The 25,608-nt window shown below is 53.0% G+C and overlaps 1 protein-coding gene across 6 annotated transcripts in view; it reads right to left on the reverse strand.

Annotated features, from left to right (window-relative positions):
- Window positions 1–25,608, reverse strand: part of HDAC4 (histone deacetylase 4) — a 282,919-nt gene that overhangs the window by 124,196 nt on the left and 133,115 nt on the right. For 4 of the 6 annotated variants that reach the window (XM_059393837.1, XM_059393838.1, XM_059393836.1 and 1 more), the window contains exons 1-2: window positions 22,456–22,609; window positions 21,846–21,917 (exon numbers count right to left, since the gene is read on the reverse strand). In XM_059393837.1, coding sequence (XP_059249820.1) covers window positions 21,846–21,917; window positions 22,456–22,594 — 211 coding nt within the window. In that variant the 5' untranslated portion in view covers window positions 22,595–22,609. Of the gene's footprint in view, window positions 1–21,845; window positions 21,918–22,455; window positions 22,610–25,014; window positions 25,119–25,608 lie in introns of those variants that run through there. The other 2 variants (XM_059393839.1, XM_059393840.1) reach the window with 2 other exon arrangements.

Genomic DNA, 25,608 nt, shown 5'->3' on the forward strand with positions numbered 1-25,608 from the left:
GAAGTCACCCCCGATCACACCACAGGCCAAAATTAATTCTGCCAGAATTAAGACTCAAATGTGATAAAACTCAAGAAAAACTCACGATGTGAAAAGGGCTTAGCACCAGACAAATCTGAGCAGCTTGGCTACCTTCACTAGTTCGACCTGCTCCGTAGACACTGTGTGACAGTGGAAGGCTGGGCCCTGGCGAGGCTTGCTGGAGCCTTATGGAAGCCACCAAGGGCTTGTCTCTATTACCTGTAAGGGCTTCCTACTAATCGGTATGAAAAGGAAAAGGAAAACAGGAGTTGGTGGGGGAAGGCTTCTCGAAGAAGAAGGGCTCCTAATGGCAGAAAATAAGTGGCAGAAAGGCCATAGCACCTGCGGAGCATCCTTGAGACACCACAAGCTCCCGGCAACACACATGAGGCTGGGCCTTCGGGAAAATGATCAGTTTGCCCTTAGGAAACTGAATCTTGGCTCTCAGACCCAGGAATTCCACTCCAGAGTGTGTCCATGCTTGGGAAAGGCCTGCACATGTATGAGTACAGGGCCAGACTCACACTCACGGACAGCAGGACTCACGGAAACCGTCCAGTCAGCCACCAACACATTGGCAGGGGGATGTCAAGAGAGCGTCTCCGTACTTAGCAGTGAAAAGGAGCGAGAAACAGCTAAACATAATGTCACAATTGGATCTCAGGAACAAACCAGAGTGAGAGGAAACCCCCCCACAGGATGACAGCACCTTTTTTTGGTGGGGGGTGGGGGATGACAGCACTTTTAAATGGCATGCTATTCGAGGAATCAGATGAACGCAGCAAAACTAGTTCTTCTAAGAAAGCAAGTCAAGGGCAAACAGCAGAGTGAGAAGGGGGCTTATTCCGTGGAGGGCTGGCCACGACTCCTTGCATTTGTTACTGGCCTTGGAGCAAAAGGGCTCAGGGGGCCGCCTGGGGGGAGATGAGCTGCACGGAAAGCAGCCCAAGGAAACGTCTCGCTCTATTCTACAGCAGGTGGGACTCCTTTGGGGTCATAAGGTCCTCTGATGATAAAGGACAGAATGACATTTCAAAATCCTACCTTCTGCACTTCTTAGGAGCAGAGCGCCTTTAACGTGTACCAGGACATGTACACACAGCGAGTATGGGCTGCACGTCTGGCAGGAGGCCGGGCAAGACCATCCCTGCAGAGGTCAGCACTGCCCCCGCCACAGGGAAGGAGGGACGAGAAAGGCCGTGACCCTTCCCCAGCCTGGTCCCAGACTGCCTACTGCACATATCCTGCAAACTACCCTCTACAAACGTGGGGGTCTTTCATACTGAAAAACATCACCCAAAAGGGGGCAGACGTTGGCTGGTGAAGACCTAGGTCTTCACAGGCAAGACGAAGGAATCTTCGGGCCACATAGCATGAATGCGTGACCAGATCACCTCGCTTGACTCATCCGTGGTCACTTCCTCAATAGATTTCATTCTAAATTCCATTTAAATTGACCTGCACAAATCCATTTTAAACGAAAATTTTTGACGAAAGGAAATACATTGTTTCTTCTATCTTGTTTCTTTTCATAGCAGAAACACAGAATTGATGCTTCTCCTAAAACAAAATCACGAAGCAGCATGGAATCCAGCTTCCAGAAAGCTAGAAATACAGAATGCTCTGTCCTCCCCGAGGGCCTGGCTTTGGCACTTCTCTGACAGTGCTGAAAGCCCAACTGCTAAGACTGAAAGGCCCTCGGGCCAGTTGGGCATGTGGAGGAGGATATCAGCAGCACGGAGGCTGACTGTCACAGAAAGTAACTTCACTGACACATGCATATGAAAACATTTCAAGTGTCACCGCTTAACCTGCAAGTGGTGGTCACCATGCAGTGGCAGGAGTCCCGCGAGCCAGGGGTTTTGTCTGAAGGAAGGACTGTGGTCACCGGCCTGGGTGATCCCGCAGCTGGGGCTGCAGAAATAGCTTTCCATCTGGCCGGGACCTGCCACAGTCCCCAGAATCCCGCACATAAAAGCACCGTCCTGGATTCGTACAGTGAGCTGCTCAGGCCATTTCTTGAAATTCCAAGCAAACACTCTGCAAAACAAAAGGCAGTGGCGATGCGCCCCGGTGAGAAGCCTCACGGGGGGTGGGGGGGGCACCCAGGTGGGCATGCCGTGGGCACCGAGTCCAGACGCCAGTCTGATGGCGGAAGCCTTCCATTCTCCTCAGTCTCCTGCCTCAAAGAAGCCATTTCCTGGACTATAGGGCCATTTGGAATATAATTGCCTTTAAAAATGAAAAACACTACTGAAGACTTCTCGAAGTTCCTCAAGTGATGCGGGAAGGGGTCGGGAGGACCATTATCTGTTCCCTGCAGATTTCAATTTTAAAGTCCAGTTGACAGGGTTTGTAAAAAGAAATGGATAAAAGGGAACAAGAACAGAGATGTTTAAGATTTCTGCAGGATACCTGGGAGTCCAATTAATCTTTAACTCATATTGTGAAAATGAGCTTTGAAAGGTGTTTACACCCAACAGCCTCCTGACTGAGTCAAGGAGGGTTTACTCCGGACACTTGAAGAACAGCTTTTGACGAACGCAGGCTGACAGCACCCTGACCGCTCCAAAAGCTACACTCGGGGGACAACCAGGAGACCTCCGACTCTCCATCATGCAAGGAGACAACAGCCACAGGATTCAGGGAGCAGACCCGGGGTACGCCTGAGCAGGGGGAGCAAATGAGCCCGGCCCAGAAGCCAGGATGGCCGGGGACCTCTCGGCCGGGAAGGCCACTCTCCCATCAACCTCTGACCCCACGGCCCTCCAGCCCCCTGCATGCGGGGGCTCCTGGAGCAGCAGGGAGCGGAAGGCCGGAGCTGGGTGCTGGCCTCAGGCAGGAGCTATCAACACAACCACTGGGATTGCTGGACACTCACCCTTAGACACCAGCTGAATTTAGCAAAGCCTCTACTGTGAGAAACAAAAACTGAGTAATCCCAACAAGCGCCCCCATACCCCTCAGGAGAGTGCTGTGTGTGGCCCTCACTTGCCCTGGGAATGTGGGGGTGGGGTGACGACTGTGGGTGCCTGGAACAGTGCAGGGACCACAAAGGTGGCCCCGAGAAGGAGGGAGGGAGGGCCTGGAGCTGCTCACCAGCCCCTGAGCTGCCTGAGAAGTCCGGGTTGGGCTGGAGAGGAACCTACCTACCCAGAGCCGCACTGATGGAGGCTGCTCGCTTGGCGGAGGGCAGCCCATGAAGCTCCGGTGGGTCTAGAAAGAACACAGTCCCCACAAACCCTCTGGGCAGGTGTCAGCGGCCCCTGCCCAGTGCGCCTGAGGTGGGCCTCCCTTGGGCTCTGTGAAGCAGCTCCTGGGATGTGCTTTTCCACGGCCCAGAGCTGCCTCCTCTGGGAGGGAGTCCCGTAGCCAGGGTTCACCCCAGGCTGCCACCGCACCATGTGCTCCTGGGTTAGGAGGACCCATCTCCATCCTGGTCCCCCATTCACACCAGGTGTCTCTTCAGCTCTGGGAGGGGCCAGGGCCATCTTCCCAGGCCCAGCCACAGTGCTCCCACCAGAGAACCAGGCCTGGGACAGGCCACAGACTCACATGCAGAAGGTGAACAGCACACAAGTGTCGGCTGCCTCGCTGGAGTGTCCACAACAAGCATGACAAGCCTCAGCCACCCCCCCCACCCCCACCCCCAGAGCACGCAATCTGGAGGGGGAGGTGAAAGCAATGGATAGGACAGCGTGAGCCACGTTGGCAAGCAGGACAAGTGGACCCTGCTACATACCTTCTGACCCCCAGCTGACAGATGTGGACTGGGGAGGGAAAGAGAAGCAGAGAACACACAGGTCCCAGTGACAGGAAGCAAAAAAGCCAAGCCTGGTGGCCCCAGCGATGTGCTCATGAGGCTGCACATGTGGCTCCAAGCAACACATGTGTATCCTAGAGTTCCAGAGGCCGGAAGTGGGAATGGATTTTAGGGAGCTAAAAGCAAGGCGTGAGCAGGCTGCGTTCCTTCCAGAGGCTATAGGGGACAATCTGCTCCTGGCCTTCCCCAGCATCCAGGGCAGCAGGGCTCCTGGGCCCCCTGTATCTCCAAAGCCATTACTCCCATCAGTCTGACCCTTGCTTCTGTCTTCCCAGCTCCTTCTACCACTCTGACTCCCCTGCCTCCCATCTGGAAGGACCCTTGTGATTCCACTGGCTCACCCAGATAATTCAAGACCATCCCCCATCTCAAGACCCTTAAAGGTCCATTTGCCACATAAGGTCCATAATGGTATGGACTTTTTTTGGCAGGTGGGCACTGTTCTGTCCATCAGATTCTAGCTCCTAGGATGAGATTAGAAAGGGGGGATTAAGAAAGAAGCAAGGAACAGGTGGGGAAGCACCCATGGGATCCAGGTGCGAGCCAGTGGTGGTTGGGCTGCCACCGTTAATGATGGAGAGGGGGTGGCCAGGCTCTACACCGACCTAATAAATTTACTGAGCACTCTGCATTTTACCCTTTTAAAATGCACAAGCCAGTGATTTTCTAGTAAATTTACCATGATGTGCAAGCATCACCCTAACCCTGTGTTAGAACACTTTCATTCCTCCGATGGGATGCCTCCTTGTGTGCATGCTTTAAGGGGCAGGTAATGGCACTTGCTAGTTGGCTGAATGCAGGACATGAGAGAGGATTTCAAGGGCAAAATGGGGGCTTCAGAGGATGGAGGCTGCACTGAGTCCATGCTGGCACGAGAGAGTCAAGAGTCCAGTTTCAGACACTCAAGTCTGCAATGCCTATGAAACAACCAGGCAAGGACCCAAAACAAGCAGCTGGCTCTGGGATCCGGCATCAGGTAAGATCCAGGCTGAGCTAAGAATTTGAACAGCAGAAGAACCATGGCAGTGTTCTCTGTTATGAAGAATGGGACAAGGACCACTGAGGTCACCTAGGTAACGCATCAGTAGCCCTGGGGACACCCCAGTGCTGAGATACCAGAGAGCTGAGAGAAAAGCTGCCCAGGGAAGTGGACGGGTAATAGGGCGTGTGGTTCTGGAACAAGGTGCTTTTAGAGGAAGTGGTTGGTCCACTGAGTCAATACGGGGAGAGGCCATGCAAGATAAGGGCTAGAACATGGCATTCTGGGATCTGGCAACAAGGAGTCATCTGTGAATGCAGGGCCCTGTGCTGGGAGCCAGGAGAAAACTGGATTACCCGTGGGAGGCTGCAGCCCCTCCAGGGGGGCACAGCCAAACCACAGGAGCTCTTCTTACTTGCAGATGAATGAGAGGCAGCATCAAAGACCAATGCAGGCCTCGGAATCTGAAGCAGGTAAGGGCTCGAGAGGCAGGAAGCTGAAGCACCAAGCACCTGGACCCTGTCTTTCTAGAACAGTATTCCTGAGGGTAGTGACACTGGGGGATATCCCCACCGCACACACTGGAACTCTCTCCAAATCTCTACCGCACTCCCACGAATTAACACTGAACCAAGAACAAAAACTCCAAGCCCACCCTCCCTCCCGCAGCAAGAAAGAGCAGACAGGCCAGCTGGCCAGCCTGGGGCCCAGCACGGGGTGCTCATGGAGGCAGCCCCACCACGGGCTGCACCAGCCCGGCACGACCTAAGTTCATCAGCAACCATTGGGCACCAACAGGAGCCTCTTGGGATGGCAGTGTGGGAAAGTTGAATTAAACTCCCCCATCGATTGATACTGATTCCCTTCACTCAACTCAGAAGAGCTGTGCTGTATCCACATCGTGCATCCAAATTTATTTTTTAAAAACTTTTTTTAATATAATAAACCCTAATTTGTTTCAAAAGTTAAACACGGAGTCTTAAGTGTTTATGGCTACATGGATGCTCACAGCACGCGGTCACACATTTCGTTCAGACCACATGGGGCACAGCTCCCCACCAGAAACCACGGGGAAGGTTTCTGCACCGCATCTGCTCTCCCGGCTAGATGCACACGTGCACTTGTGCACTGAACATCCTGGTCGAGACCAGGAATGTCACGGGTAAGCCAGCCACGGCAGGGATCCTCCAGGGACCCTGCCCCGTGGGGAGTGCTCAAGCCTGCTGTGCCCACATACCTGCTCTGCCTAGGGCCGCAGCCAATCATCACCCGCTGAGGAAATGAAGCCTTGCTGCCCGGAGTGCATGTTACACAGTGCCGAACACTCGTGGGGTGAGCACTCAGAGGTCTGTCTTTGAACGAAAGGCCCTTTACAAAACCCAGTGTCTGAGGGTTCCCTTGGCGCAGTGCCACTCTCTCCACCAGCCCAACACCCACCCTCCCTTGGCCCTGGAATGCCTTCCCCCTTGGGGTGACCTGTTCTGGCCAGTGGCCAGGGCAGGGAAGGTGGCATTGCTGCAGACCCTGTTCAGGGAGTGGCGTGCAGGGCTCCCGCCCCAGACCCTGGGGGTAACCATCCCCACATGGGGGCTCAGAAGCAGTACGGCCCTGTCCCGTAGAGAAGCGGCGTCTCCTGGTGCTCTGCCTTCCGCCAGCCTCACCTGCAGCCTCCCAGCAGGAGCAGCGCCTGCATATGAAGAAGGCTCTTCCTGGGCACCCCACATTCTCCAGAATTTCTAAACGCAATCCTGGTTTAACAGAACAGAAGCAAGCAGCAGAAGATAGTGCTCGGTATTCCATGACATTTCCCCCTCCTGCTGGCACAGAATCTCCATGAGGCCTTCGTTAAAAAGCCCTCCTCACAAAAACAAAACCCCCTTGGATGCCCCAAAGATGGAACAAGTTGGGACAACTGCCAGATGACCCATGGCCCGAGGCAGCAGCAGAGTCCGGGGTGTCCTTGCTAGGGTCCCTTAGTCTTAGAGTGGGGACCTGCTCCTGCCTGGCTCCACAGGGCCCTGTACATGCAGTACAGTGTGAGGCGGGTTCCAGAGGTCTGAAGGGCATGGGTCCCTCTTCTCCCCTTAATGATGGCCAAACTGACTGGATCTCTATACCTGACTTCTGGGAACCTTTACGTCAATTTAAAATTCCTTGCATTTGGAAAGGGAAGGGTAATCAAACAAATCAGATGTGGGGGAAGAAATGCAACACCATTTTCTCCCCGTTCTTGGTATAAAGCAATGCCATCCATGGGTGCTAAATAAGCCAACCATTGGTGGTGATGAACGCACTGATTACAGGTCATGAAGAGAAATGACCAGAACTAAAGATAACACCACCACTAACGAAATCAGAAAGCGCTGGAAAGGGGCTGGAAACAGCTTAGTGTGCGAATTATCTCATCTCCCGTGGCATCAACAAATACTGCTGAAAGCTTCCATGTCAGAAAATAGCTGCTCATCTAAATATATAACCTTGCACATCATCCCATAATGGAGAGGACACAGCCTCACAAACGGCCAGCAGGACAACATAACCACACACACTGAACCAGAAAAAAGGCTAGAGAAAGCCCATGTGCAAGAAGCCAAAAGAACAGAAGCATTAAATTCAGAAAACAGAATAAAATATTGGATGAAAAACAGAATCAAATACATTCATTGTGTTCCCAAATGTAAATGGGATATGTTCTCATGAAAACGATCAGATTGGGTTAAAAAAAAAACATATATGTGTACAGAGAAAGGAGCCAGCTATTAGGCTCAAACTGAACAGAAAAAAAAAAAAAAAGGACACAAGAGACAAATCACAAGAGAAAGAAGTCTAAGATCAAAATACCAGTATTGGAAGATTTAATCCAAAGCTAATGTAAAATGCAAAATAAGGTACAGGCCATGTCATTAGTCTAAAGTAAACAATTTACCACAAGAATATGGCTATGGTAGAGAAGTGTGGGAACAGAGGACACACAGAAACCCAGGTAGAACTGGACAGAAAGAGCAAACTGGCAGGAGATGTGGGCTCATTCCCATACACGGAGGGCATCGCGACGGGAAGCAGGACCATGCAGGAGACCAGAATAATGGAATGAACCCTTGGTAAACGATATGCCTCAAACTCTGTCATGAAAGACTGATGCTTCCTTCTCAAGCCCCTAAGGAACATTCACCAAAATCAATGCCACATGGAGAACACAGAAAATTTCCAAACACATACAAAAACCCATCCAGTACAGACAGCGATCCCAGAGCACACTGCCATGGAATGAGGCGGAAACAAAACACGCAGAAACAAGAGCACCAAACACTTTTCCTTTCAACGTTCAAAAACCCAACGTGAGGGGCACCTGGGTGGCTCAGTGGGTTATATCTCTGCCTTCGGCTCAGGTCATGATCTCAGGGTCCTGGGATCGAGCCCCGCATCTGGCTCTCCTCTCAGCAGGGAGCCTGCTTCCTTCTCTCTCTCTCTGCCTGCCTCTGCCTACTTGTGATCTCTGTCAAATAAATAAATAAAATCTTTTAAAAAAAAAACAAAAACCAACGTGAAAATGAAGAGAGCACATAAAATAAAGAAAAGGAACACATCTGGTATAGCGGATGGCAGGGACTGCTCAGAAAGCTCAGAAAGGAATTCATAGTCTAACACAGTTAAGAGTAGGAATTGAAACAAACAAATTAAGCACTGGACTCCAAAAGTTAGAATAAGAACCAGAAAATTAAACCATATGCTGTTTAAGGAAAAAGAGGGAAAAAGATCATGCAGATCACAGAAATTAAAGGAATTATTGATTCAGGGCCCCGAAACTCAGGAACCGGATAAAAGCAGCTAGGGGCCGTTGGGCAGTGAGGACAGCCTGGGTGCTTTTCGGGCCGGGGGATGGAGAGCAGTACAGCTGATGATGGCTTTCAGGAACTAGTCCCACAATTGTAACAAAACAAAACAAATAACACTTTCGTTGTAAAAACCTTCTATGGTGCACAGAACCAGGGAGGAATATGGCAAACACCCACGCGTGCAGCTTGAACAATTACCAATATTTGCCATTTTGTTTCATCTATTAATATCCATTTTTTGCAATTCCATGGAATAAAATATCTCAACTTTAAACTGGTAAAAGATTGAAAACAGTCATACAGCTTTTAAAAAGTTTTTTCTCATTAATAATGATCATGAATTTAAAAATAATGATTTTAACTGAACTTGCCAATGTCACACAGCCAGGTGCCAGGTCCCTTGGACCAAAAGGTCTGCTGCCCCTGGTGTCGGCATGCTCTGAGAGCCGGCAACAAAACAACACCGGAAGAACGACTAGTTCCACAGCTGTCGGTACCATCAAGGGTTGCTGGAAATGTGGGGTAAACTTCAAAATCCTGTTTGTGGCCAAACTCCCCACTGGTGGGGAGCCATGCATGGACTGCCCATACAACTTGGCTAGACTCTCTTCTGCTGAATACTTTTCCAAGAAGTCCTATTACATGACAAGCCCAAACCCCTCAGTTCTTGTGGACCCTGAAGAACTGGCCCTTTCACAACAGGTGGCTTCAATGGTGTTTTCTCTGGAGTAAAAGCTATGTCCTCCGTGCTGGAGGACAACGCTTTACCCAAACACCTGTTCCAAATCTGACTCTACAGGAGATAATATGACTTCCATACAAGCGGGGCTCCGGGGACCGCTCCGAGGCGAGGTCTTAAAGAGGGACACCACCTTGCCACGAGTAAGCCTAGTGCAGAAACACATGCCACTTCTCATGTCGACTTTCCTGGCCTTTCCGACAGCCCATGATGTCATTTTAATGGGATCTCATGTGCGTAAGTTCCCATGCGCTGCCTGCACCAGCGAGGGTTCTCTCTGGAGGGAGCAAAACCATCTGTACTCCTCTGCTCTGTGAGCTAACGAAGAAGCAACTGCAAGATTCTCCCCCACTCCCTATTTCAGAACGATCCTTAAAGCTCTTTAGAAAACCTTTTTAATGTTTCTAATTTTTCTGTATCCTGCAGGAAGAAAAACTGCTTTTTGGAAATATTTGCAAGCTCAAATTGAGCAAGAGCTGTAAATAAAAACCTGGCATACAGTTGGAGCTTGGCTTTCGAGAAGTGCCCAAATGCACTTCCGGAAAACTATAAATAGAACCAGGCCGCACCCCATGCAAAAAATGGTGAAATGTCCTTTAAGTTCTCCTATATAAATGCAGCTATCAGAGACAAAGAAGACTTCCAGAAGTCAGGGAGAGACGAGCTAAGAGTCTGCAATCACTGTTTTTTATAAACAAGGTGTTGCTTCACGAGAGCGCTAAGATCACACACTCACAATGGAAACGCAGGAAGATGGGAACGGAGGTTGAGCACAGAGGACTCATGAGGAGAGCTGTGCCAGGCGGACCCACCTCCTCCTCCCCACTACCCCTGCCCAGTGTGGGAAAGTGCTCCTGCCCAGGAGTCCCCTGCTTCCAGCCCATTGTCCCCGCCCCCCTTACCTGCTCCGAGCCTGGGGCCTGGGCAGGGCTCACACTGGCACAGATCACAGGTTATTCTCGGAAACCCATTTTGATTACCTAAACTCAGGGGATAAAAATACAGCATCTGAAAGTAGAAAATAGTTCCAGTGGTCGAGGAAGGCCACAAATCTCTACGATAGGTACTGCCTGTTGCAGTTATGTAAGGTCAAGGTCACGGAACATGAAGAAGGCCTTTCACTGTTTCCTTCTTAGCAACCTCCAAAGGGACGTCTGCTTGTGTTTCACCTAACAGCTGGGAGGCACCACGGCCGGTATTACCTAACACTGAGCGCTGAAATATTTAAAAATAGAAGGTGTTTCCTGCACTTGGCAGAAGGAGAAGAGGGCAGCCAAGAGGCCGTGTGAGGCGGGGCTGCACTTCTTGGGGTGAGCCAGCCCTTCCAGCAGGATCACCCCCCTCCCCAGGGGGCCATGTACTCCACCAGGCTCTCTGGACCTGGGATGCCCCACCCCACCCCAAATACCCAACATGGAACACAGCAGCTTTCAAGAGCTTTGTGGGTCACGGGCAGGGGGACCATCCAACAGGAGGCAGGAAAGGCAGGATTTTGGTGTGTGCTGGGGTGGGGGAAAGAAGTGGGGGTTCAGGTTCAGACTTGAACATCTAGACACATGTTAAACACTCAGCCCCTTAATGGCCATGTAACCTGGGGCCCTAACGAGTGGTGGCTTCTTGCCGTTCTCATGGGGGGGGGGTGCGGGTTCCAAGGCCCAGCAGCGCCAAGTGCCAGCAGGACGGCAGCAGAGAGGTGGGGACAGCACCCAATGCTGCCATTCCACCATGACTGCTGGAAGGGCTGGCGATCCTGTGCCGTGGTGCAAGCCTGCTTGTAGCGTGCACATGCACGCTGGTGGTCACCACACCACTAGAGCCCCTGGCTCAAAGTACAAATCAGGAAAAAATGCACAGGTAACTCTAAGCAAACAGGGTCTATAAAAAATTTAGGAACAATGTCTACTCTACAGACATGGCATGGAGAGTTCATTTCCATACCATCTGGAGGCCGATGATTCCCAGCGTTAAGCCTCCGGCCTCAGCCAACCCCCACACTGGGGCTCATGCTCACACCTGCCTTCTCACATCTCCAATGGGGCACGACTTTCTAAAAGTCTCCCCAAGAGTGGCTTCGTCCATATCCCCACCTAAATTCATGGCAACTCCACCATCCACATGCTCAGATCCCAGACCACAGGATCATTCCCACCTCTGCTTCCCTCACAGCTCGCTGGCATCTCCAGTGAATCCTGCGTACGTCCAGTATTTCCAGACTCTGAACCATGTTACCATGCTTGCTGCCTCTATCCAGCCTGAGCCAGCCCCCACCCCCCATCCCATGCCCCTCCCATGTGTCTGTCACTGTAGCACAAAGCGAGGGGTGTCACTCCTCTGCTCAGAACCTCCAAGAGTTGCCCACTCTCTCAAGGACAAAGCCCTACCCTGCAGGATGGCTGCAAGTCCTCATGGACCCACAGCCACTACAGATCTTGCAAGAACACTTCTCCTCTCCAGCCTCCTGGCTAGCCCCAGGCCACCCCCTCCGGCCTCTGCACCAGCCACTCAGCACCAGCAAGTCCTGACCAGCCTACCCTGTCCCCTAATGAAAAGTCCCACATGTCTGAGCTCCCCCCTCCACCCAGCTTCCCAGGTCCAGGATTCAGTGCCCCTGAGCTTGAGCCATGAACATGTTGGGAAGCCGGCGCCCAGCACCAGAGAACACCACTCTGCTTAAGTACACCCCTAGACTCACAGAAACAGACCAGAGCGCCAGCCTCAGCCAACTCCACAGGCATGATCTTTTCCAAACACGGCCCGCTAGCTGAAAAATCAGTCACAGAAAGACAGCTTGAAAAACGCTACACCTTCAGATGAGACACACTTCTAAATATCTAATTTTTTCAAAGAAAACAGAATCATCAAACAAAATTTAAAGCGACTACAAAGTAAATATTTCGAATGAGAACTTACGAAAGCACTTGTGCCCGCAAAGAAGCATGCGACCATGTACGCTGATATCCAAAGGAAGAAAGGTTAGAAATTAATGTCACATGTTCAACCTGAGTCTTTAGGACACAAATGTCCAAATGAGGCCCCAAGAAACAAAACGGAGATGAGAATGGGAGTCAGGGCATGGCAGAGGCAGAAGCTGGGTCTCTGAAGGACAGTAAACACACAAAGCTGACAGGACACGCAGTGTGCCCTCGGCTCCAAGGCCACCAGACCCAGCTGCTCCATGTTCCTCGTGAAAAATTCCAGACCTCGGCTACCTCTGGGGCCTCCCATGCCTTGAAGTGGGCCTAGAAGCTGGAGAAGGACTGCCGTACAGGTCCCAGGTCCCCTCAGTGATCCTGGCCCAAGGCCCAGGAGTTCCGTGAGGCATCCAAAGCCTGAGAGAAGCTTTAGCCCCTTCCGTGAGGGCTCTGGACGACAGCGGCTGGCCCCTACCCACCGCTTCCCGCCCACTCCGACCCGGCTCCCCTGGAGATGTAGTTTGGAGATGTAGATCTGGGTTTGGGTCTACAGCATCCCAGGCAGTAGAGCCCCACCACTGTGGGGCTCCAGACACAGGGACCTCTCCTGCACGGAGTGTGGCCACAGTGAAACTGAGCACTGGAAGCGAAATCCTGTCCCGAGCAGAACAGGGGTGAGGCTGACAAAGCCACTCTCTGACCCTGGCTGAAGGTCCTAAAGACCAACATGAGGGCTCCATGGACTGTCTGGGCTCGTGTCCCTCCCGCCCTGCTGTCTGGACGTGCAGGACACAGAGCTGGTGAGAAAAGACAAAAGCATGAAGGTTGGATGCCTCAGTCAGTCCTGGGCACATGTCTGCCTAGGGTGGCGCCTCCCATCACACACCCCACAGAAGTCGGCCTTGGGAAAAACCCTTCCTTCCACCTCGTGATCTCCTTCAAGTATCCGGGAGGGCCGTGAGGGACAGTCCCTACTTTCTGCACCTACGCAAATCCCGGTCACTGCTGCCATCGACGCATCTGGGCTTGTGGGGATAAGCACCTGGTTTCGGGTGCACCAGGGCACAGGGGGCCATTTCTCTAGACACCCCCAAGTCCCCACTGTGCTGTAAACAGCAAACCCCAGCTTTCCAAGGGCTCCTGTTCCCTGCTCTGGCCCCCAAGGCCTGCTATTCCTAATTCTGTGCGCCTATGGGCACAGCAGCAAGACAAAATTTAACGGGTTGGGATAGCTCGTGATAAACAACAACCCAAACAATCTAATTTCCATCTAGGATAAGAAAGGCCTTCGTGTGCCTCCTTCAAGCACGGAGGACACTGAAGAAGCCCGCCGGCAGAGAGGGTGTGGCCGTCCAGCAGAGCAGGCCTCACCTGGGGCAAGGCGGGGAGGCACGATGGGGCATTTCTGGTGGAAAATGGCAGACCGAACACTATCGCTTATCCCTGCTCCCCCGACATCCCACTAAAATGGTATGGATTGTTTAAAAAAAAAGAAACCACCAACAGAAACACAAACAAAATGCACGTAAGAGAACAAGTTCTCAAAGTCAGAAAGAACACGGTGAACGCTGGGCACCTGCCTTATGAGATACAAGAAACCAAACCCTCCCCTGTGGCGGGGAAGGGAGGGTCTGTTTTCAGGTGCAAAGACTCCAGAAAAGGCTCAGTAGTTGTCAGGAGATGAAACGTCTATCCTGGGGGCACGGAGGTACCCGGACTCCTTGCGTACCCCGCACGGCTGGAGAAGCCAGAGACTCCCCTTCTGGAGGGCAAGGCAGAAGATGGATGGGGCCAAGAGCACAGACAGGGCAGGCTGCGAAGGGGTGGCCTGGCAGTCTACCCCAGGATGTGGTGGCCCAGGTCTGCACCCTCCCAGGGAGGCTGGCAGGTTTGATGAACAACGTGTCCACGCAGGGTTGGGGAGCCCCAGCTACCTGGACCACCCACACTCTGGTGGGTCCCCTCTTCCCCCGGGTGCCCTCTCCCAAAGATGAGCAGATAGTTGGGGGCACCAGACTGCTGAGAAAACTATCCCCATATGAGACAGCCCATGCAGACAGACACCAGGACCCTGTCCCCAGGGAGATGGTGCCATTCCAGACAGAAGGGCAGACACACTGTCCAGGTGGCCAACAGGATGGGCAGCAAGGCTGCGGAAGAGAAGGAAACCATCAGTATTCAGAGGGAAGACTATTTCCAAAGCCCAAATCCACAAGCCAGATGGCAAACCACAGTGTCACTCTGAGGGCAAATGTCACTTCTTTCACAACGGGGCCAGGGTCACCCAAGCTCAGCCAGGCATGGATGAGAGCCCACAGCACCCCTAGGCCCCTCTATGGGCTCTCTACTCCAGGAGAGGGGCGTGCCAGGAGGAGGCCACAGGGCCAGGTCCAGAGCCCAGGCCGGAATGGGGCACCCTCCACCTGGGCAGCAATGAACATGGACTTCTGCCACATTTGGCACCAGACACCTCCACATGTGTCCCTCTCTCCAGAGTTTCCTGGCACTCCAGACCGCATCCCGGAGAGCCTGTCTGGGGAGGTCTGAGTGCACACACGGTAAAGCACAAGGAAAAGAAAGGAAGAAGAGGCCAGGTAGTGAGTGACGGGGACCGAGGGGTGCCAGCTCGCTCTCTGGTACATGTGGGGCCTGAAGCAGGAGGCCCTTTATGCACCCAGAGAATCTGAGAAGCACCAGCGCTCGGTGAACCAAACCGCCACGGGCCCCCCGACGGCTCATAGCTCCGGGATGCGGACAGGCCACGCTGCAGGCCCTCCGATGGCTCACAGCTCTGGGCCGTGGGTCCCAGGATGTCTCACAGCTCTGGACGCAGACAGGCCAGGCCACGGACTCCCATCCTGCTGGGCTCCCAGGTCTGGGGACACAGCCCACAGTCCAGCACCTAAGAAGGCCAGTGTCAGTGAGTGAAGTGGACGCCATGGAGGGAGAGGGGCCGGCTTCACAGGACAGAAAGCAGTCACAATAGAGTGAGGCCTGTCTTTGGAAACACCGTCCTAAGGCACAAAAGCACAAAACCTAAAACTTCACACCATGAAGCAGTACACTTAGGAAATAATCCACATTCTCTGTTGTAAATTCCTCCCAGCAATGAACTCATGGACTCCCGAGAAAAGCAGCAGGCTGGTGGGTAACTTGGGGAGGGGTCTGGGAGGAACCAGCCAGGCACTGTGGTCCCGGAGCTGAGGAGCCTTTGTCCCTCTCCTCCCTGACACGTGGATTTCGAGCCAAGGGATGGCTCACACCGCCATGGTCTTCACTTCAGATGATGCACCCAAGAGTCTGGTGCCCCTGCCCAGCCGTCAGCACCAGCCTGCTGACTCATAACTCGTAATGAGTCCTCCCCACAGGCCCAGACCTGCTCACCAGGCTCGGCACCCACCAGGGGACTGGACATTGTGGAGGTCTGTGCACCTGATGCAGGAAAAAGCAGACACGGCTCCAACTTTAGAAAATACAGAGTTAAGGCCCAGGAAGACCAGAACCCTCACAGAAGACAGTCTCTGTGTAATGCAAAGCATTTCAATGTGAGGTTCCCTGCGTCACTGGTTTCACTTCCTTTTACACGGGAGTCCAAGAGCTGCCATCGCGAAGGGTTCTGGGCTGGAGGAGAGGGATGTGCAAGCCTTAGAGGAACAGAGCAGCTGAGCTCCTGGCCACATGCCGACTGGAGGGTATGGGTCAGAGGACGACGGAGAGCCGCGTGAGACCCCTCCTGTGTGCACGTGCTGTACCCAAGATGCCACCACGCTTCCCTGCACCATGAGATCTCAGAGACCACCCAGGCTCAGAGGCTTGGCTGCCTGCCGGAGGCTGTGCAGCCCATTAGAGTCGGGCCGACCCGCAGAGCTGCTTGGCTCCCAGGCCTGACCCTGCACTCAGGTCTTTCCATCTGCAGCCCAACGAGAGAGCACATGGGATGGAGCAAGAGAGGGAGGACACTCTGTGCCTGTGCCCCCGGGGACGGGGCTCCTGGCCCAGTGGTCTTCCCACACTCGGAGCGCCCCCAGGAGGGCACAGACCTGACGGGAGAGTGGGGAGGAGCCAAGAGCACGGAGAAAGCCAGGCTGCCCTGGCAAGTTCCAGCAGGATGGGCTGGGAGCCCAGAAAGGACGGAGGAAGGACATGCGCGGGGTACGCAGGCCTTGGAAAGGACGCCTTTTCACAATTCTGACCGTGAGGACCCTCAACCGCAGAAGGGAAAGTGGAATCTGAGGGTTCCTCAGCAGCATGCCGAGGGAAAAAGGCCGTGTCGAAGCTGGAGGGCGCGGGGCAACACCCTTTTGTCTAGAACGGCCTCCCAGGGTGAGCCCACAGCCCCTATAAACAGCTGCTGGTACACACCACACACGTGCATGTGCCCAGCCTCTGGGGACACAGCTGCAGGCACCCGTGGGGCTCAGGGCTATGGGGCCACAGGCTCCTACAGAGGCCCTCATTTGACTGGCAGCTGCTCACACAGGGTACCCAGCAAACCTGGTGGATGCAGGCAGGTGGAACACTTCTCGGCACCCACTCAGGCTGATCAGGCACATCCACCTGTGGGATTTTGTCCCTAAATTTTTCAAATTGTGGGGTCTATGTATCTTTATGCTCTAAATTTTATTGTTCCCACAAACTGAAAGCACACGAGCCCGCAGGAGGAGCATAGCAGCCCCCGGGAGGCCGGAGATCATGCTCATACAGCATGGCCCATGGGCACGGGGTGCCTCACATACCCCTGCACTTGTGTCCCCAGGTCGGGAGCTGGAGCACGCTCCCCAGGGCACGGCTTCCTGCTGGGCAGAGCCAGGCGAGTCCCGAGTGACACAGCGCCAGGATGAGGAAACCGAAGAAGGTGGCCTCCGTGCTGCTGTCCCTGCCTGGCACTGCAGCAGGAGCCGCCCAAGGCGGCACGATCCTTCACCGCCCTCGACCGTGTGCATCCCAAGCCCAGAGACCCACTTTCTGTCACACACACACAAGGCGGGGCTGTGCGGGAGAAGAATTACCATGGGGGCCTGGTTCCCAGGGGGATCGACCAGTTAAACTCATCATCTCGGAAGCTGGTAAGGGAGGTTTTCTGGCACGTTCCTGGGGTCCTTCAGGGGTCCCACGTGTCTCATATTTGCATTTCCGTCACCAGGTAAGTCTTCTCTCACCGAAACCAAATGACAGTATGAGAAACTTGGCTGGGAGGCAGTAGAAGCTTCTGGCTCCAGCTAGTCTCACCCAGCTCCTGCTCCCAAACTCAAGATGAGGGTCAGGAAATCCAACAACCTCTTGACAGTGTGGGGGTCGATACCCTCTGAGATGTGGGAATCCATGTGCTAAAAGTAAGCTTTATTTTTTGCTCAGTTTGGGTAAGTTCTTTTGAGTTTCTGTAATTTCTTCAAAAGTCCACAATTTTCTTTCTAAAAACGCACCTTTGTTAAACAGCCTCAAACAGAAACCCCCCTAACCGAGCCACACATGCTTTAGGGACACACGTCTGGAGGCAATGGTACCTGAATCTCACACCCATGGAACATGCCGGAGCTTCTCATCCACGCAGCTCCTATCCTTCAACTCGGCCACCACGTCCCCCTGGGCACAGGGGTCACAACACTGTCTGAGGTGGTCTCTCCTCCAGTAGCACAGAGCAGAGGTCTTGTCCCATAATTTACATGCTGGGTGTCCTTAGAGGGTGCTCCTGACCCAAGGTTCCCCGTTCCCTCTCCATGGGGCAGAGGTGCTCCAGGCAGCAAGGACCCTTGGCTGCTATGATGAGTGCACGTGTGACGGACAGCAGCCCCTCAGCATCAACAGTCAGTGCTTAATATGTGCATCCTGTTCTTTTGTTTTTTTTTGGTAAAGGTTTTGTTTATTTCGGAGAGAGAGAGAGAGACAGAGACAGAGATAGCAAGAAAGCACAAGCAGGAGGTGAGGGAGAAGTAGGTTTCCCACTGAGCAGGGAGCCTGATACAGGACTCCATCCCAGGACCCTGGGATCATGACTTAGGCCTGGGCTGAAGGCAGCTGCTTAACTGACTGAGCCACCAGGGACCCTGAGCCCCCTCTTCTTATTCAGGTCTTGTTTTCTTCCACTTTGTTCCTGGATGACGGAGGCACTGTTCTCAACCTCTTCACTCAGTCAAGGCTGCTGCGGGCCTCCTGGCGTCCACACAGTGCAGTGCCAAGCAAGCTCCCCTTCCAATTCTGGAAGCCAACCCCCAACATGTTCAGTACCATGACTCTCTTCCATAATAAACACGCATTGTTTTGGTGTCAGAGGGAAAAGTCTGTTACTTCAAAAATATGACAATGATTCACAAATGAGTTACTTAAATGTCTCTCAAGTCACCCATGACCCAGACACCTGGCTCAGGTGGGCATTTCTCATTCCCCTCAAACTCCGACATCTCTCCCTACCTAACTGAACTGCTGACATGGCTTCCTAACAGTCCCTGCGCCCCAGGTCCCCAGCCAAGAGGAGGAAGGACAGCCTCCGGGAAGGGGGAACAGGTGTAGCCACATCTGTAACGGTGCCACTTCACTTCTTCAAGAAACAAAGGACTGGGATGTTAACCAGAGTCACAGTGACAAGTTCAGTTGGAAAAGAAAACAAAAAGGAAACCTTGTTTACATCAAGGACATTGCAGGGGGAGGGTAAGAAAGCAGAATTAACCCAGACTGAAAAGGCTTTTGGCTTTTTTCTTCGACAATTCAGACTTTTCTACCAGGAGGTATTCTTGCATGAACTATCTCATGCCTCAATTCAAGATGGCGCACCAAGAAGACGGGACGCGTGCTTTCTACCTAAAGTCACATGTCATGAAGACGAACCACACGTCAAGGGAACCATTACCAGGAGCCACCCTCCCCAAGTAAAGGGCCCAGCAGTGAGACTAGACCAACAGAACAGGGGCCGTGCACCCCTCCCTACGCAGAGGACAAGTTCCCGCAGGAAGGCTGGAGTGACTCCTGTGAATCACATACAAGTATCATGTTATCACATTGCTGAGTGTCAAGGTTAAACTCAGTGGGGAGGAAATCTGCCGGGGCAAATTAGGATTGACAGAAAAGTCATCGAAGAACTGTATAGAGACATCAGTATAGCCAAAAAGGAGTTTTCATATTAAGTTTCAAATTCTGTTTCCTTGTAGGACATGGTTTAGAGTGGCCTGGAATGGACTGAGCGTGGAGGGGCTACGAAGGCCCCTCGCTCCAGCAGCTTCTGAAGCAGCCCTTGACCTGCAAGTTTCATGCCCAGAGTCACACCTACACCATGCATGTGCATCCCTCCTGGCAGCCTGCCAGTGGGCATGGCTTCCACACCGCAGACACTGTCCGCCTGCAAGGGAGGAAACATGGCATTGTCCCCCCACACCCCCCCAATCTACCAGCAGGGGGCCTGGCTACCAGGAAGTTAAACAACTTGCTTCAATGTCATGGGGCCACGTTCCCCAAGACACCATTTCTCAAGTTGGGTGGGTCCCCTCAAAGGAGAGGAGAAGAGGCCCATCAGGATCATCCAAGGACCCCGAAGCAGCTGTCACAATTAAGTCACACATCCTCTTCAGTATGTCTCAACAGGACAACAGGACATGTCTGTCAATGGAACATCTGTCCAGAAACTACTAAAAATCAGACACATGTGTGATTCTTTTAAGAATCCTGCAGAGAGGGACACCTGGGTGGCTCAGTTGGTTAAGTGACTGCCTTTGGCTCAGGTCATGATCCCAGAGTTCTGGGATCGAATCCCACATTGAGCTCCCGGCTCCACAGAGAGTCTGCTTCTCCCTCTGACCTTCTTCCCTCTCATGCTCTCTCTCACTCACTCTCTCTCTCAAATAAATAAAGTCTTTAAAAAAAAAAAAAAAAAAAGAATCCTGCAGAGGATTATCCCCATCCACAAAACGATCAGCCTCAGGTCAGAGCCAGTGGGTCAGCAGGACCCTTGGTCCCCTATGAATCTGAAGCCCACAGGCTGTCTCACCCTAAGCCATATCAGGTCTCAACAGGGCGTACGTCCTTTCCAAGCCGGAAAACTAATCGGAGTCTACCTCTTTCTGGTCCACCTAGAAACAACTACTTCCCACCTTCGTGGCCTATGGGGCTGTCTAGGAAGTCTCTTTGTCCCACACCCAGGGGGGACAGGAGCACTAGGAAGCTGCCTGAAGATACCCAACCACCCAAGGACTCTGTTCAGACAACAGTAACACTGGTGATGTGAGCCCAGGAGCAAGTGAGAATCAAGGCAGTTTCCGTCACACAGGCTGCACATAAAACCTGAACATCGCACAGGCTATTCTGAAGCCCCCCTCCCTGCACCTGGGGTCAAAAGTCAAGGTGTTCGGAAGGGGGTCCTAGAGAAGAAGCATGTAAATGGCAGACAGAGCGGGCTGTGAGCATCCTGGGGGACGGCGAAGCGAGTGCCCACGGCCCCAGGGACACGGAGCACCAGAGCATCTGGACCTTTGCAGAGAATCAAAGGGAGCTTCGTGTGTGGGAAGACGCCAGGAATGACCCTTGGCAGAGCACGTAGCATCCCTATGCAAGGAAGGACATCCCTTTCTCGCCACTTCCAGCCTCTGTTTAAGGGGACCGGGGGCAGAGGCAGGTGCCCATCACCTCCCGGTCCTGGCCGGCACTGCCCATGGAGGAGGTGGGCAGGGTGGCACCCAGGAAGGCTGGGGTCCAGGAGGTGCCACAGAGCCAAGACCACTGAGACTAGAAGCCTTGGGGTGTGGTGAAGGCAAGGGTCCTGCAGCGCAGTCTTGAAATGCAGGCTCAGGAGTCTACAGTGCACTCACATCCTGGCCTTTTAGAGGTTTGCCTTTCTCTCAAAAAGGCCAAGGGGCCGACACAGAACAAACGGTGCCCAGGCTCTGAGCCGACATCCTGGAGTCACTACATGGGGCCCGGGACAGGGAGAGGGGGCTGTTTTAACAAAAAAAGAAAAAAATTGTTTCCACGCCATCTAGATTTGGAAAGTGTTGCTTAAAGCATGAAATGTAGAAAGATCATATAAGGAATAAAGGACATAATCATATTCTTTTGCTCATTAAAAAAAAAAAAAAAAAAGGAAAAAGCACTTGGGAGACAAGTTCATGGAGGGCCTCGGCTGTGAGAAGCCTGGGCGGGGTAGGTGAAAGGCGTGCGCCCTCCCACTGTCCCATGGCTGCTAGCAGCTCGACCTCGCCAGGTAGGGGACGTCTGGTCCTAGCTCCAGCTCAGAACTCTGTCCCACAGGGTCCTCCTATGGTTCGGCTCTGAGGTAACATCTCAAAAGAGCAGTTGGCACTTTTGGGAAGAATACGCCCTCCGGAGCTCAAGACAGAAAAGAGCCACAGTTCCCTTCCTCTTGAACAGCCAATGCCTGACCGGCTTCCGCAACATATGGCCTATTTTCCCTCAGGAGACAGCACAGGGGTCAGATGATCTGAGGGCCCACCTGCTCCCTCCAGACACCACTCCCCACGTGGTAGGGCTTCCAAACAGCACTTTGGGGGAGCCTGAGCCCCCGCCCCGGCCCAGGCCGGACGAGTGGACTTACCCGTGCTGGGCATGTGGTTCACACGGGCGGGATTCAGCAGCTCCACGGGCTGGTCTCGGCCAGAAAGTCCATCTGGAGAAGAGAGAAAGCACTGGGCTTCAGAAGTGGCTCACATTCCCATGCAAACACTTCACACTCGGGAGTCTACAGGGAGACTCCTGGCAAACAGGGAAATGCATGTGTCCTTCTTACTTTCAGAGGAGAACAGGTTGGATTCCATCACACGTTATTTTTATTTGCTGAATCAGAAGATGAAAAACCCCTTGCAGAACAACCAAAATATCCCCCAAGTGAAAGATGGCCCACAGCGGAGCCGGGCCTCCGGACGCCTGTGCGGCTGGGCCGTCGGGGCTCATGTCTGTCTCGCGGCCACGTTACACCTCCTCGTGTTCGTCAGAACGGCTTTTCTGCCCAGACCACAAGCAGTGAGAGGATCAAAACACAGGGGCCGCTCCTCCTGTTCCCAGATGCTGACAAACGGCCTGGGGTGTTCGCAGAAACCCAGCCCTAGGAGGCCCGGCTGAAAACAGCTGTGGGGGTGCCTGGGGGGGCCTCCAGGAAACCAAGACACCCAAACAGCTCTCAGAGAAGCACTTGGCCAGGTACTCACGATGTAAAGAATCACTTCTCCCCGCCTGGATCCCGGCCCTGTTTCTGTCTCTCCAGGCTGAGCGCAAAGATGGGAGCTGGAAGCTGGCCACCACCCAAACCCGGAGCAGGCTGCTTTTAGACTGCCCGAGACTTTCCATATTCTCTCAGATAGGAAAGAAAGAAAACTCTGGCAAAACTTCCAGGAATCACACTTTGGGTTTAAAATTAGCTCCTGACAAGCGGTGTAAACCGGCCTGCAGTGACAGGCGCGTCACGAGGACGCTGACGTGGCAGTCACTCTCGTGATTTAAGGAGAGAGCGCCGGGTTCACAGGCACCCCGGGCTCCCCAATGCAGACAAAGCAAGTGACATCAGATCTACGGACTGTACTAGAACCTTGCTTCTCACCCACCCTGGGTAACCCCTCGCACGCCCTTCACATGGAGTGTTATGCAGCCCACGTGTCTCTGAAAATGTTCACAATCCAAGGACAGAAACAACCACCTGGAGGAGAGCCGAATGTGTGCTCCTGTGGCCTGAGGCCCCCAAAGAAGTCAGGGAACTAGGGCCTCCCGCACCTGTGCAACCGGGAGAGTCCACCACAGGGCACCTGGGACTCTTCTCCCCAAACCAGCAACATACCCCAATGGTCACAGCAGTCACTAGGCACCTCCGGGGCTAAGACAGTCCAGGCTCCCAGCCGGCCAGGTCATATTGTGGAAGCGAACAGCAGGCCCCAACACCCCGACCAGGAGCATGAGGGCTTCTCCCATGGACCAGGACTACCCCCGACAGCCCAGGGGCTGACCTGTGAGCCTAGCACTCCACCACGTGAGCGCCATCACTGCCCAGAGAGAGACCTGGAGACGGTAACCGAAAAGCACTCTGGAACTTTTTTTCAAGAAAATATGTAAGTGAAACTCATTTTGCTTCTGGATAAGATTAAAATTTCATTTTCGAAAATATAAAATTGATAAAAGTATATCCTTTTTTTTTTAATTTGAATTCCACTGTAAATACCTTCAGAAACACCAGAAGGCCCCTCTGAAAATCCTAATCAAGCTGCAGTTTGTCAATGGGCAAGGGTCAGGGCCATGGTGCTCGGAACGCCATCCCATTCGGGGCTCCACAGGTTCAAAGGAGGACCTCAGCTTCCAGCTGAGTGAAGGGTATAGAACCAGAAACAGTTGAGAAATCAAGAAGCCAGCAAGGTTTCCGGAGGAATCTCTGAATTCTGGGAGCAGTCAGCGGCAGCACCGGGCCAGCATCCTAGCTTACAGAAAGACCTTTCCTTGAGTTTGGGATTGAACTTTTTACATTGGCCCCAAGCCCCAGAGGTCTAATTACTTCAAAGCCAAATGCATAAATGCTGCCCTGTGTCACGTGACTTCTAACCACACTAGAGTGGGAAGATGCATCAACTCTCAATGCAATCAGCTCAGAGTAGAAGTGAAAAGATATGTGGTTATTAGTGTAACCAAAAGTTACCGCCCGTGTGTTTTAAATCAAGGTATGGCGGGGCACCTGGATGGCTCAGTGGGTTAAGCCTCTGCCTTCGGCTCAGGTCTTGATCTCTGGGTCCTGGGATCAAGCCCCACATTGGGCTCTCTGCTCAGTGGGGAGCCTGCTTCCTCCTCTCTCTCTCACTCTGCCTGCCTCTCCACCTACTTGAGATTGAAATAAATAATATCTTAAAAAAAAAAAAAATCAAGGTATGGCTCCACTGAGTTGGCCCACTCACAGAATTTCCGGACACTAGACTGGGGTATACCTTGCTGAGGGGCCAGCAAGAAATCAATCCCAGGTATGTGCTCGCTGGCCTCCCAGAGAACACTGCCATCTCGTGAGGACACCCTCCTGCTCTGCGGTCTGGAAACGCTGAGGCCTGGGACATGAAGAGTGGGGAAGGGCACGGCCACTAGCCATGATGGGCTTCCATTAAGGTCATCTGTGGAACCCACTGAGAAGGTCAAATAGGCACCAGAGACACGGGCCAGGAGAACCTGGGCTGCCCGCCACAGGGAGAGGGCGTGAGGCACACCAAGCAGCTCCGGCGGCCACCCCAGGGCAGGAGAGCCCCTTGCTGCCCCGCCCTAAAGAGTGGGTCAGCCCGCACTTGCACAATGTGGAGGCTGAAGCAATTTCTGTGACAACAGCCACATCATCTATAACACCAAAAGCAAAATCTCACTGAATAAAAAGGTTCAGCCCCTTCCCTGATGTACATAATCAAAGAGGGTCTGCACTTAAACGCTGCACAAAGATTTATGTTTCTTGCACCAATAAAACTACAGTGTGAAAAATCCACACACAGGTTACCTAAAGAGGTGGGGAGGAGAGGTGAGGGTAGGAGGGCGGTAGGGAGTGGGGAGGGAAGGGAAGACAGTAAAGAGGAAGGGGAAGGCAGGCAGAGGAGGGGAGGGCAGGAGAAGAGGGGAGAGGAAGAGAGGGCAGGGGAAGGAGAGGAGAGAGAGGAGGGCAGGGGAGAGAAGGGGAGGGGAAAGGCGAGCAGAGGAAGCAAGGGCAAGACTTGCATACAGGATGGGGAGAGCCTTCTGTCCATACACTACTGTCCTACCTGGTGGGGACCCAAGAGTGTCTCCAGAAGGTGAAATCTGTCCTTCCCCGAGGGCTAAGTCACCGAGCATCTCCCCAGGCACTTACAGACTATTCTGAATTCAAATCTTGGGCCCCTTTAAAAAAAAAAAAAATACAAAAAAAACTGGGTGGTCTTTTTTCTCCGGACTCAGGGGAATTCTTTACAAATTCCGACCACGGATTCTCTGGCAATTACGTCCATCTTGGAGATGGCCTTTCTGGATGGTCCCATCCATCAGGCCTTTCAGAGCTTATGCTTCCCCACCTGGAGGCTGCGAAGCTACTTTGTGGCACTGTCCCCTGTAGGTCCTGTGGCCTTTCCCTTCCCGTGCGTCCCCACCTCTCTGCTCTTGACTCTTGCCCATGATGTGAGGTAGGGGTCTTTGGGTTTTGGTTTTTTTCAGTGAGGGTGGCCAAACGTCTCATCATTACTAAGCCGTCTTACTTTCGCTGCTGGTCAGCACACGAGTTCTGTCAGACATCGCATCCCTGTCCTATTGGCAAGTTTGTTCATATCTGTGCCAATAATCATACTGTCTAACTGCTGCAAGGCAAGAGTCCCTATTTTCTGCTT

This window comes from Mustela nigripes, chromosome 3 (assembly GCF_022355385.1).
Source record: "Mustela nigripes isolate SB6536 chromosome 3, MUSNIG.SB6536, whole genome shotgun sequence".
Classification (NCBI taxonomy): Eukaryota; Metazoa; Chordata; class Mammalia; order Carnivora; family Mustelidae; genus Mustela; species Mustela nigripes.